At 49.6% G+C, this 12202-nt stretch overlaps 1 protein-coding gene across 5 annotated transcripts in view; it reads left to right on the forward strand.

The window, feature by feature from the left end:
- The window catches only part of FAM167A (family with sequence similarity 167 member A), a 36343-nt gene extending 29919 nt beyond the window's left edge, over positions 1-6424 (forward strand). For all 5 annotated transcript variants that reach the window (XM_006203180.4, XM_072952748.1, XM_072952749.1 and 2 more), the window contains one exon: positions 3430-6424. In XM_006203180.4, the coding sequence (XP_006203242.1) occupies positions 3430-3693 (264 nt within the window). In that variant the 3' untranslated portion in view covers positions 3694-6424. The remainder of the gene's footprint in view (positions 1-3429) is intronic.
- Positions 6425-12202: the final 5778 nt, after the last annotated feature.

The raw sequence follows: 12202 nt of genomic DNA on the forward strand, positions 1-12202 counted from the left end.
CATGTGCGACAACAAGGATGAACCCCGAGGACATTATGTGGACTAAAATAAGGCAGTCACAAAAGGACAAATATTGTACAATTCCACTTACATGAGGTACCCAGCGTAGTCAAATTCTTAGAGACAGTAGATACTGGTTGCCAGGGCTGGGGGCCAGGAGGGGGAACAGGAAGTGATTATTTCATGGACACAGAGTTTCAGTTTTGCAAAATGACAAGCGTTCTGAAGATGGCTGGTGGGGACGGTTGCACAACAAGCTGAAAGTACTTAACGCCGCTGAACTGTACGCTTCAAAATGGTTATGGTGGCAAAATTTCATGTTCTGTGTGTTTTAACACAACTGAAAAAAAATCCCGGGGGAAAAAGCCTCTTAGCCCGGCCCATTTCGCTCAGGTTTTTTGGGGGGGCTGAGGAAGCTCCTTTCTACATAGATTTGGCTTGATTCCCACAGACTTATCGCTTAATCAGGGACTCAACTTGGGGTTTAAGGCATGGAGTACCCCTGGAGAATTCCTGTGCGGCCCACAGAGTAGGTGGGGGCGCGGCAGCACCGCAGCTCTGCCTCGCAGCCCTGGGGCAAACACGGCTTCTCTGAGCATCAGGTGAAATAGTTGATTACATTCAGGGGTCATGACAAAATGTGTCTTCCAGGTGACTCCTTGGCAGGCTGCTCACACCGTGAGATGCCCTTAGAACCCAGGCCTGCTGGGGCAACTGCAGATTCCCAGCCCCAGCCCTCACTGGCGCTCCAACAAGCAGCGTGACCAGAAGTGCCTTCCTACCCACAGCGGCCTCCCTCCTCTCCTTTCCCTTATGCAGGGGTGACGGCCTCCAAGCTCAGTGGGTGTGCAGGGTGGCTCCAGCGAGGCGGCCTTTGTCCAGTCCAAGGAAAGTGCACAGTGCCTTACCATCTCCCCTCTTTCAGCGACTCTGATGGGTTTTAAATCCTAAATTGTTCTCTGACCTTTGACCAGATCTATTAGTCATGGAAAAATAGCCCCTTTCCCCCATCAGGCATCCCTGCCGACCGCCATCTCACAGATGCTTCCAGACACCTGCTCAAAATGGGAATTCTCCAACTTTAAAGGATCTTTTTGGACTGAAGGTCCAATTCCTGAGGCCAGTTCCTTGGTTCAAATCTGAGCCACAGGGTTCCTAGATTTCAAAGTGATCTATCTTCAAATTACAGAATACCCCCAAAGAGAAGTGGTTCAAGCAAAATTCCCGGAAGACCATGTTAAATAAAGTCGTGGTTTGGGCTGGCACTGCCTTTCTGGCAAAGTTGACCCCCATCTCCTTCAGAAGGGCACAGGCAGCACCTAGCCCACTTCCAGGCATGGCTGGAGGCTCTGAATAAATGAATGAATGACCAGCCATCTATGGCCAGCCCACCATCATTGATCTGGCACTCTTCTAGATGAGTACAATTTCTGATTGGCAATGCATCTGAGATGTGATGCCCAAGGATTGAGAGGTAAACTAATGAACTGGATGCTATGAACTTTAATCCCAATTTTGCCATTAAATGCTTTGCTGATCCCCAAGGAAGACTTTCTATCCTGGCTTCACTCATCTATAAAATCTGGATAAAAGAGATCTGTAGAAGTCCATCAAAAAATGAAAGCAAGAAAATAGAACAATGAAGTGCTTACAGGTGAAGTCGCTAATTTTGCTGCCCTGCAATGCACTTGATTCCAAGCCTGAAGAGGGGAAAAGTGAGAACGTTGGTATTCATTTGCATAACCAGGAGCAAAGTCCATCTGGGACCTCATGGTTGGTTTTTCTATACTGGTTTGGCTCCAAGCCCCAGGTGAACAGCACAGCTGAGCATGAAGACACAAAAATACCAAAACATTAACCACTTACAAGCAGAGCCAGAGAGAACAGTTAGAAGGCACTGGATCTCCTGCCAAGTCAGAGCAGGTGGTGACCTGGCTCAGTGATGATGTGTCATTAATGGAAAACGCTTTGCACTAGGAGCCTGAGGAGAACCCCCAGAGCTCTGGACACCATCTCTGCCACAGCACAACTGTGAAATTGAGCAGCCAACTGAAATTCTTCCAGATTCAATGAAACTGCCTCGCTGATATGTTCAGGGCTGGCTGTGTGGTTCCAACAAAGTTAACATGTAGGTGAATTTTGGAAATTGTCAATATTAAGCCAGGTGAGGAGTTATTATTACATCCCTTCCTCAATAGAAAAAGCACTGAGACACTAAAAGGATCATGAAGCGTCCACCAGGTCACTGAGAACAGAACTGGTTCCACGCCCCAACACCCCAGCTCTACCTGGAGGTGCAGAACTGAGTGGTCAGAAGTTTGGGCTCTGAGGTCTGACTGTCTAGGCTCCTAATCCCAGCTCTGCCTCTGACTTCGCTGAGCCTCTGCCTCTTCGTCTAGAAACTGCGGCCAGTGACAGCGATATTACTTCAGGAGCTGCAGTCAAGATTAACTGCTGCGTGTTCATATACTCTGTGTCCCCTCCCCACAAATTCATGTGCTGAAGCCGTAACCCCCATTGTGACAGTATTTGGAGGTAGGGCCTTCATGAGATAATTAGATATTGAGGTCATGAGGGTGGAGCCCCTTGACAGGATGAGCGTCCTTATAAAAAGAGGAAGAGGGACCAGAGCTCTCTCTCTCCATCAAGTGAGGACACAGTGGGAAGATGGTCACCTGTGAGCCAGGAAGAGGGTCCTCACTAGGAGCTGCATCAGCCCACACCTTGATCTTGGACTTCCAGCCTCCAGGACTGTGAGAAGTAAACGTCTGCTATTTAAGCCTCCGTACTTTGTATGCAGTCTGGGCTGGCTGATACCTACCCAAAGAGCTTAGAACAGCGCCTGGCTCATAGTAAAACATTCAATAAATATGAGTATGTATTTAGGTTTGGCTCTTTTGAGACTTACTAAGAAATATTGCAGACATTCTTAAATAGGACAGCATGCCCCCTACCCAACATATCACCAATGGAGTTGAAGCCCCTGTTTACCTTCCCCAATTGCAGTCCTCCTTCCCCCCACGGAGGTAACCATGCTCCTAAATTTGGTATTTATCATTCCCATGAATTTCTTTATACCTTTATATATATATATATATAGATATATATATATCTGTACATATCTGTAAATACTGTGACTGAGCTGGAAATACCTTTAAGCCAGGACTGACACATCTTCCAAAAGGATTCAGACACAGTCTCTAGCTTAGCACAAAGGATTGTTTGGCAATACATCATCTGTCACCTCACTTTCTATATCTTTTCACCTCCCTGAGCTGGCAATGTGCTACTATCTGTAGGTGGACCCCAAATGGTGATGCAAGCCATTCATTAGGGCCCCTTTTCAACAGGTCTGTGCTGGTCAGGGACTGGACCCCCCCCCCCCCCGAACCCAGCTCGGTGCTGACGCCTCCCCTTCCTCCCTTCCAGATGGAGATGCGGCTGCAGGACCAGCAGCTGGCCCGGCAGCTCATGCGCCTGCGCAGTGACATCCACAAGCTGAAGATCGAGCAGACGTGCGACCTCCACCGGAGGATGCTTAACGACGCCACCTACGGGCTGGAGGAGCGGGACGAGCTGTCCGACCTCTTCTGCGACGCCCCGCTCGCCTCCTCCTTCAGTCTCTCCGCGCCACTCAAGCTCATTGGGGTCACCAAGATGAACATCAACTCCCGCAGGTTTTCTCTGTGCTGAGAAGCCCTGGAAGGAGCGGAGGAGCCAGAACGAGGGTTTTAGGGGCGGGCGGGGGGCGTGGAGAGCTTAGGCCCAGCTACCTACGTGGGTCTCCCTGGAGGTGGGGGGTCCCCAGGACCTGTCGGCAGGTGTTTTGGGGGGCCCAGCTGTGGAGCCCAGTGTCCCCATGCCTGGCTCTGGTTTAATACCAAGAGAGTCCCGCAGAAGGGCTACAACCTCTGATGTTCAGTGAGGCCAGGTCCCCAGCACGGCACATCTCACCCTCCCCTCGTGACCCGCATTCCTGTTTCCTAGAATCATTGGTGCTATGACCTGGGAACCCAAAGGAGGGCCCCCAAAGCTGTGATTCTTGCGGAAAGCTTCCCCAAGGGCACCAAACCCCAAGGGGGAGGTGATCAGATATGTGCCAGCTCACTGTGCCAGCCTTTAAGTACTGGCTCGAGTTCACCCTAAGCGGGTGACTCAGCCAGCTCGACGGGGACCCGCCAGGACAGAGCTAACACATGGAGTGTGGGAGCCAGGCCCCAAAGCCACAGTCATTGCTGCCCCCACCCTCACCGTGAGGTCTTGGCTCTGGCCCTAGAGGTGCCATGTTAAGTGTTTCCAGAGTGTGTGGTCACACCAGTGTGACCAAGGGTGGAGCCGGCACAGCTGCCCTCTGCTGCCTACTCTGGCCACATGCACAAGTCCCAACCTCCAAAGAGCCCCCTTCCTGCCACCCACAACCCCGGGGAGCAGGTTTCCCGGGGCCAGCAGAGGTCTCCTGCTGGACTCCAACGGTGTCCCCACCGGCACCTTCGTGCCCTCCCCAGACACTCGCCCTGAGCCACCTCTTGAGATTCTGTGCCTGACTCAAACAACTGATTTTAATTGAATCAGACTTACAAATCTGTTGCTAACTTGTTAATAACCGTTTGATTTTTGTCCAAATGGCGAAGCCAGTGGGTAGGTCAAGTCAGAGGTTCAGGTTTGATTTTTAAAGGTTCTCCCAAAAGACAGGTGCGAGGATTAGCAAGGTGAGAAGTGAGACCTTGACAGGTTGGGGGGGGGGGGTTGACCCTTGACCTAGCTAGTCAAGCCCTCTGGTTCATAAATAGAGTGAGACCAGGGGAGAGCAGCCTCCCTCACGCTCCACAGCTCTTTAGTGGCTACAGAATATTGATGTGTTAAATCATTATGAATGAGGCCTACACAGATCACGTATCAATGATCTTGAACTCCAAAGATGGTACAAATGCTTTGCCAAACCCACGAGCTGCCAACCCACCCAGCCTCCACCTCAGTCAGCCCCGCCCCCTCCTGAGTTACAGTTCCCACCACCAGTCACAGTTCCGCAGTTGAGTGAGGTGTCCTGCTGCTCTTTCATGCTTTGTCTTCCTGTATAAGGTTGCTGGGGCCCATGCACACTGACACACACACACACACACACACACACACACACGCCACGATCCACACTGGGAAAAGTGGGAGGGTATAAATGACCGGTCCCTAGTTAGACAGAAAAGAATTTGGTGTTTCCTTGTGATTTCAAAGAGCCGAAGGGTTTATGCTTCCTCCAAAGGGATAACCACATAGCCAAGATTTATTTTGGGCCTGACTCGAAGCAGTGCAGAAGTGGCAGAAGTCTGAGGGTTCGTCCCCAGGGAAGGCCTCAGTGGAAGGCCACGCTCGCCTCAGGCCTGTTCCCCCTCAGGCAGGGAGGAAGGAGATTTTCTCTGCCTGGTGATCTCTCTCCTCAGGATTACGGACGAGCACTGCCGGGTCCCCCAGAGGCGTGGCTGCACGCTTCTTTGAGAAGAGTCTCTGGTCGTGGGCGCTCAGGCTGGCCTGCACACACTCACACTCACTCTACAGAGACACGCACATACACACACTCTGCACACTCGGACCCACACAGGCAAACCCATTCTGTCTTTTGGGGAAAAAAAAAACCCACACTGATTATTTTTCCTTCTAGAAATCAGTCATGCTAGTAACTGAAAAAGCTTGATCTAGCTCAGGCTGAGGGATTTCACTGAATTTCTTCACCCCAACTGAGTCAGAGGCAACTGGGCAATTGAGTTGCTCAGTTAACCTACTGATTCCGTCCTTGCTTTGTTCTCTACGATCAAGGCAAGGCACACACTTTTTGGAAGAGGTGAGATGTCTCAGCTATTTTGCTTCGTTCATCCCAAGGGAATTTTATTTAGGGGTAAGGGAGGAGGGGCTCAGGAAGAGGAGTGAAGAGAAAAGACAGGTGTTTTCTTACTCATTGTCCAGTGTCTGTTAGCATCCTTATTGCCACAGTGAACACAAACAACTCACCAAGTCAGTTCAGCTCTGTGCAGTCCCTGCCTCACGTCGTCGGTCCAGAGACGGCTGAGTCAGTCACAGCCTAGCCTGCATCACCAGCTCCCCAGGCAGCCTGCGGGCTTACCACGAGTACGTGATGCGGTCGCAGTGTTACTAATTAACTACCCATCTCTCTGCTGCCCCCAAGGCCCCCTGGGTGTAAAACTCGAAGTCTCCTTTGACACTGCCGAGCGGGCTGATGTCTGATGCCTTCGTGGGCTCGGCAGGGACCACAGAGGCCTGGGGAGCCCGGGCCTGACCCCGCCCCAGGCCTCCTCCCTGTAGCAATACCAAGTGCTATTACACAATCGATGGACAGTTTATAATTTTATTTTTTATGATTATTTGTTTCTATATTGCTGTTAGAAAAAGTGAAGTAAAGATATTTCAAAGGAAGCTATTTATAAAGAGGAGAGATGTGTTTCCTTTTAACTTGTTTTGTTACTGCACGCACAGGACCGAGCACTGAATTGAAAGAAAGAGAGGGAGGAGGGTAGGAGGAGAGAAAGGAGGAAGGGAAGGAGGGAGGGGAGCATGGAGGGAGGGAGGGAGGGACGCAGGGAGGGAGGGGAGGATGGAGGGAGGGGTGCAGGGAGGGAGGGGAGGATGGAGGGAGGGACGCAGGGAGGGAGGGGAGGATGGAGGGAGGCAGGGATGCAGGGAGGGAGGGAGGGAGGGACGCAGGGAGGGAGGGGTACAGGGAGGGAGGGAGGGAAGAAGAACAAGCAACCAACAACTGGATGGAGGTGTGGATGGAGGGAAAGATGACCCTGCTCACTCTTCTTCATTTACCACACCTTTCTCCTTGGTGGTGGTGTCATCAGGAGCTTCCCAGTGTGGGCTACGTGAGCTCAAGATGTAAAATTAAAAGAGGCAGCAGTTATTCCTGAATTTGACCAAGGCCAGAGCCAAAACAAACCCACTCTCTCCTACATTAGCTGCTTCCAAAGGTAACTCTGATTGGATTCAGAATATCTGGGTCAAACTCAGAGCAATGCTAGACTGTGGACCCACAGGACATAGCTGTCAAACCATAATTCCATCACCCAGTTACGGTGCTTAGCACTGCCATGCCGTGCGGAGAACTTGTGTCTTCAACAGTTCCACATCTTAAGCAGCAGTCCTCAAAATGAAGCCCGCAGGGGGTCACCTCGGCGCCTGCTGCTCGTGACAGTCCCAGGAGTGTCCTGGGCTCCACGCCAGGTGTGTGAGAGAAGAGAAAGTCACTGTGGCAGTGCAGTTGTTAAGGAGAGGGGGGGAGTGTAAGAGTGTCGGTGGGGAGGCTGGGCTGGGAGAGGAGCTAAGACACTCCTCCCTCTGTGGCAGGAGGTGGGGAGGCTGGGCTGTGGCTAAGATGCTCAGGTTAGGAATCTCCAGCAGGGAGAGGAGGAGAGGCCCGCTGGATCTTTCCCAATTTCTCTATGAAAGAGGAGAGTGACCTGGAGAGGTGGAACATCAGAGGTTGGAGGAGAGAGAAGTTTTGAAATAATTATCTCAGCGGATGGGCATGTTAACTTATGAGACAGGGTAGTTGACACATCGGGCAGGGCTGGCTGCCCAGGGGAGGCTTGTGGTCGTTCCGTGTGATGCAAATCCAGAGTGTGGTTGAGTGTCGTTCTCCAGCAATGCTGAGATGCTGCAGTGCAGACACAGAGCGGGCAGATAGACAGTGGAGAGGTACCGGGAGGACGAGGAAGGCAAAAGTGACAGTGTTCTGTAAAGGAGCGATCGTAGTGTTGAACCAAGGAATCCAAACCAAGTAAGGAAGGAAGGGGGCGTGTGGGGACTTGGGGACAGGGGTGACAGCAGTGCCAGAGCAGCGGGGTGAGGCCTATGGTTGGAGGACTCTAAGCTGTCTGGGACTTGCCAGAGTGAGAGGGCTGGTGGAGAGAGACTAAACAGAGGTGACGATCAGGGGATGGGGACAGCAGAAGTGACATTTCGGAGATGGTGCAGCTTCTTCCTCTAGAGGCACAGCCTGATGCCGCATTAGCTGCCTGGTGGCCCGGCTAAGCAAGTGCCACAGGGACTGGTGACATCAGTCAAAACTGTGGCTTCCAGATCCTCCGGCTCATCTTATCTGTCTTCTTTAGAAAGGGCTTTTGAGCCCTGCTGACGACATTCCCTTTGGCTTATCAGCATGAGCAGAGTATCTCCCCTCTTCCTAACTCTGTCGAAGCCCCAGGTGTGCGGTCATGATGGGCTGGAGGAGGACAGGAGTGCGGTGGAAGGTGGCCCGGCCGGGACACACGGGCCCAGCATTACCGAGGGCCTATCCACGGGGAACCGCTCAGGAACATGCACGGTTTCAGACAAGGCTATTTTTAAATACCCTGCTCTCAGGCTCAAAGCAAACAGCGGCGGAGACAGCTAGGCGGTCTCCGAGGGAAACTGGCTCCGGGAGAGGAGCCGCGCGCGCTGGAGGGCCCTGCGCCGCGGTCACCCACACTCAGCGCCGGAGATAAGGCCGGTGCCGGCGGCGGCTCCCGGCCGCCGGGGCCGGCGCCGGGAGCGGGCGGAAATGCCCCGGGAAACAACCCGGCGAGGCGTGGGTCGGCCCTGCAGGACCAGAGCGCATTTGCTTCCTATTTATTTCCTAAAGCGCCCACCCCCTCCCTTTCCCCAGTCCACAGTTGCCTCCGAGCTCGCCTCTCTCTAGGGAAAGACAGGACAGAACGAACCATCGTGAAGATGCAGCACGGAGCCCGGGAGGTGGAAAGGGATGTTCTGAGAGCAAGTTCCTGTTACAAGTTTCCAGCCACCTCTATTTCTAGCAGAGGAGACAGTGAGCCTCCCTGAGAAAAACTGCTTGAGTGGTCCCTTTCAGGGAAGATGTGAAGGAGTCAACAGCCATCTGTCTGGGGGACTCTCGGCGCTGATGCAGACCTCGTCCCCCACCCCCTACGGTTGCCGCGAGGGGTGAGCAAGCTGCATCCAGGCAAGAAGCTTTCCGAAGAAATCGACCTTGACTCGCATTACAGATTCAAAAGCATCTCTAAGGCTGAACGCCTGACTCCTTCAGGGGACTGGCTGGACCCAATCGCAGACGTGCGGGGCTGTGAGACGTGCGCGAGCCGCATCCCAGGGGCTGGGGCGCCGCGAATCTGGTCCACTTCAAGGGACAAAGCAGAACACAAGGAGCAGCCTCGGGGAGTGATGAGTCTTGGAGAAGAAGGGAGAGGAGACAGACTCGCCATGATGAAATGCGGCTGGAATTAAATCATATAAAATATTAAAGGAGCCTGCCTTCTATGACCCCAAGCTGCAGGTGAAACACACCATATGCTGTCAGTCAGGGGGATTAGCAATTAGACTATGATCTTTCCCTGTTGCAAACAAAGAAACAGGTCCAGGAGCCGGAGAAGGAGGTCTGAGAAGGAAAATCAGTGAAGCTCTTCCCTTATAGAGTAAACAATTTTTTTTCTCCCCAGACTTTGTAATGCAAACCTATTGAGTAAAGGAATTCTAAAGTGCCCCCTGCTGGAGAATCAGAGGAATCTATTCACACGTGGATTTTTTCCAGAGTGTAGCCGCATAGTTTACGTACTGGTATTTCTCTGCATTTGTGACTGTCCTCACTTTCCATGTTTGCTGGAAAATTCAAAGTTCAAATGCTATTTCCACTGCTCAAAAACCGGTATCTCTAGCTGGAGTACTCTGTCACAATTTAATTAAATTCTACAAATGCTTCTTAATATTTACTATGTGCCAAGCACTGTGCTGATTCTAGGAAAGCACGGTGACTCTAAGCTGAAGATTGGTCCAGCACTTTGGTTTCGTTCATGCCATCTCAATGGAAATTCATGCTTCATCTCAGTTCTGGAATGCAATCCTTTATAAAGAAAAGAAGATGGCCGTTAACCTGAAAATAGTGTGATCTGTTTTAAAATCTAGCATTTAATTTGGTGCTTTCCTTCTCGTTTTTAAAAGCTGCAGTTTTGAGTTAAATGAAGCCACTTCCCGCAACACAATTGAAAAGCGAGAAATCCTTATACCCTTTCTTCACCTGCTGCCTCCCATCAAAGCATTGGACTCCTCCAGACCCCCGCCTCCTTGGCCTCACTCAGTCCCAAAGCTCCAGCGGTCTTTCTGTGCTTGCAGCTAAAATGTGGCTTTCTCTTCAATAGGGACAGGACAACCTTCTAAGACAGAAATTCAAGCAATTCACTTTGCCTCTTCAACCCTCCTGCTGTTCATCTCTCTGTCTTTCCTCCCGTAAGTCAGAAACAAAATGACTGCATTCACAAAATGCTTTCCGTCCCTTACAGTATAACTTGCCTGATGACCAACTGTCCTCAGTCGGATGTGTCTCAATTCATTTCGTTTTTACGGTCTCGCTGGCTTATTTTTTTTCCTGCCTCTCTGAGTTGCCCCCCTCTCTGACTGGCCACCTTCCTCTCTAACAACCAGTCATAACTTCACCTTCATCCCTGGCAGCATATCCAGATATAATTTATAACCACAGCAAAGTCCGTGTGACTAACAGAGTTTGTAAAATAAAGGGTGGGGGCTCTCTTGAGATTAATACTAACTTGAGTTCAAGAAATAATGTGATACGTTACTATTTTTTTCCTCAAAACCTGAATGGAAAGATGATTGAAAGGAAGGAATAAACATGAAAACCAGCCCAACAACCTCTGTAACCTCAGAAGAGCTGGATGTGTGATCCTCCCTTTCTGGACCAGCCTGTACTCCAACTTGAAGTTTGTCACCAAACACGATGTGTAAACACATTAAGCACCTAAACTATACAGTAGCCCTGTAAGTGACCTGTTGTCTAGGTCAGTGATTTTTTTAATTAAAAAAATGTATATGTATCTGCCTGTTTGAGCACTTGGTCCTCTTTACCTGTGTTCATCCTGACTCTACAATTACACAGTCCTTTTTAAACCCCAAGTTCCTAACTCAGTACCGAGCACAGTCAGGACCCTCAGTAAATGTGAGGAAACTCTAGCTTTTGAATCATCCTGAATCTCATCTACATCAAGTGTTCACACAGAGTGACTCTTTGGATCCTGGGGACGAACAGCACTGTCCCATCGTTATGGTCAGACTGAGTCAGAAGCCGGCCTTCTAGAGCTGGACGATCACGTCCCATGGCCTGGGTCGCTGGCGCCCTCTACTGGTGCTCCTTCCAATTGTCCACGATTAAGGCAAGTCACTTGCAAATCAAGACACGGCCTTTCTAGGCATGGCAGACCTCAGAGTGTCCTCGGTATGAAGACATCACACCAGATCTCAGAAAAAAATCAAGCTTAGAAAACAGTAGAGAGGGCCAATGGCAAGAGAAGTCCTGAGCATACCAAGTCCTAGAGAGGAGCCCAAAGGTACGGGAGGTCAACCAAGTGAGGATGTGCAAGTCTTCCCTGTCTCTAGACCTTTCTATTTGAAAAATCCCCCAATAATTGGAAATTAAGCAACATTCTAGTAAATAACCCACACGTCAAAGAAGGAATCAAAAAGGAAATTAGAAAATATTTTAAACCAGTTGAAATGGATACATATCACAATTTATGATATTCCAATTAATGAAATAGAGGGAAATTTGATTTAAATATTTACATTAGAAAGAAAGAAAAGTATAAAATAAATTTTCCAATCATCTTCCTTAAGAACTTAGAATAAAGAGCAAATTAAACCTGACGTAAGCAGAGGAAAGAAAACAAAAAATACTAGCCTCCAAAATAATTACATGGAAACAAAAACAATAAAGAAAATCAATGATACTGAAAGCAAATTAATTTAAAAGATCAATAAAATTGATAAACCTCTAGTTAGACTAATCAAGTGAAGAGAGAGGGAGGTTTCACACAAATTACCAAGTAGAGGAGTGAAAAGGAAGAACCCTACAGATTCCTAGAGATAATAAGGGAACATTATTAAAAACATTTACGCCTAAATCCGACAATCTAGGTGAAGTGGAAAAACTCCTTGAAACGAACAGAATATCAAAACTGACCAAAGTAAAAATAGGAAATCTAAATAACTCCACAACTGTTACAGAAATTGAACTCTTAGTTAAAAGCCTTCCCACAAAGAAAGCTCCAGGCCCAGCTGATCTCACCAGCGAATTCTATCAAATATTTAGAGAGAAAAAGAATATGAATCTTATGCAAACTCTTGCAGAAAATAAAAGAAGACACACTTTCCCACTCATTTAATTAAATCTTCATCACTC

This window comes from Vicugna pacos, chromosome 31, assembly GCF_048564905.1.
Source record: "Vicugna pacos chromosome 31, VicPac4, whole genome shotgun sequence".
Classification (NCBI taxonomy): domain Eukaryota; kingdom Metazoa; phylum Chordata; class Mammalia; order Artiodactyla; family Camelidae; genus Vicugna; species Vicugna pacos.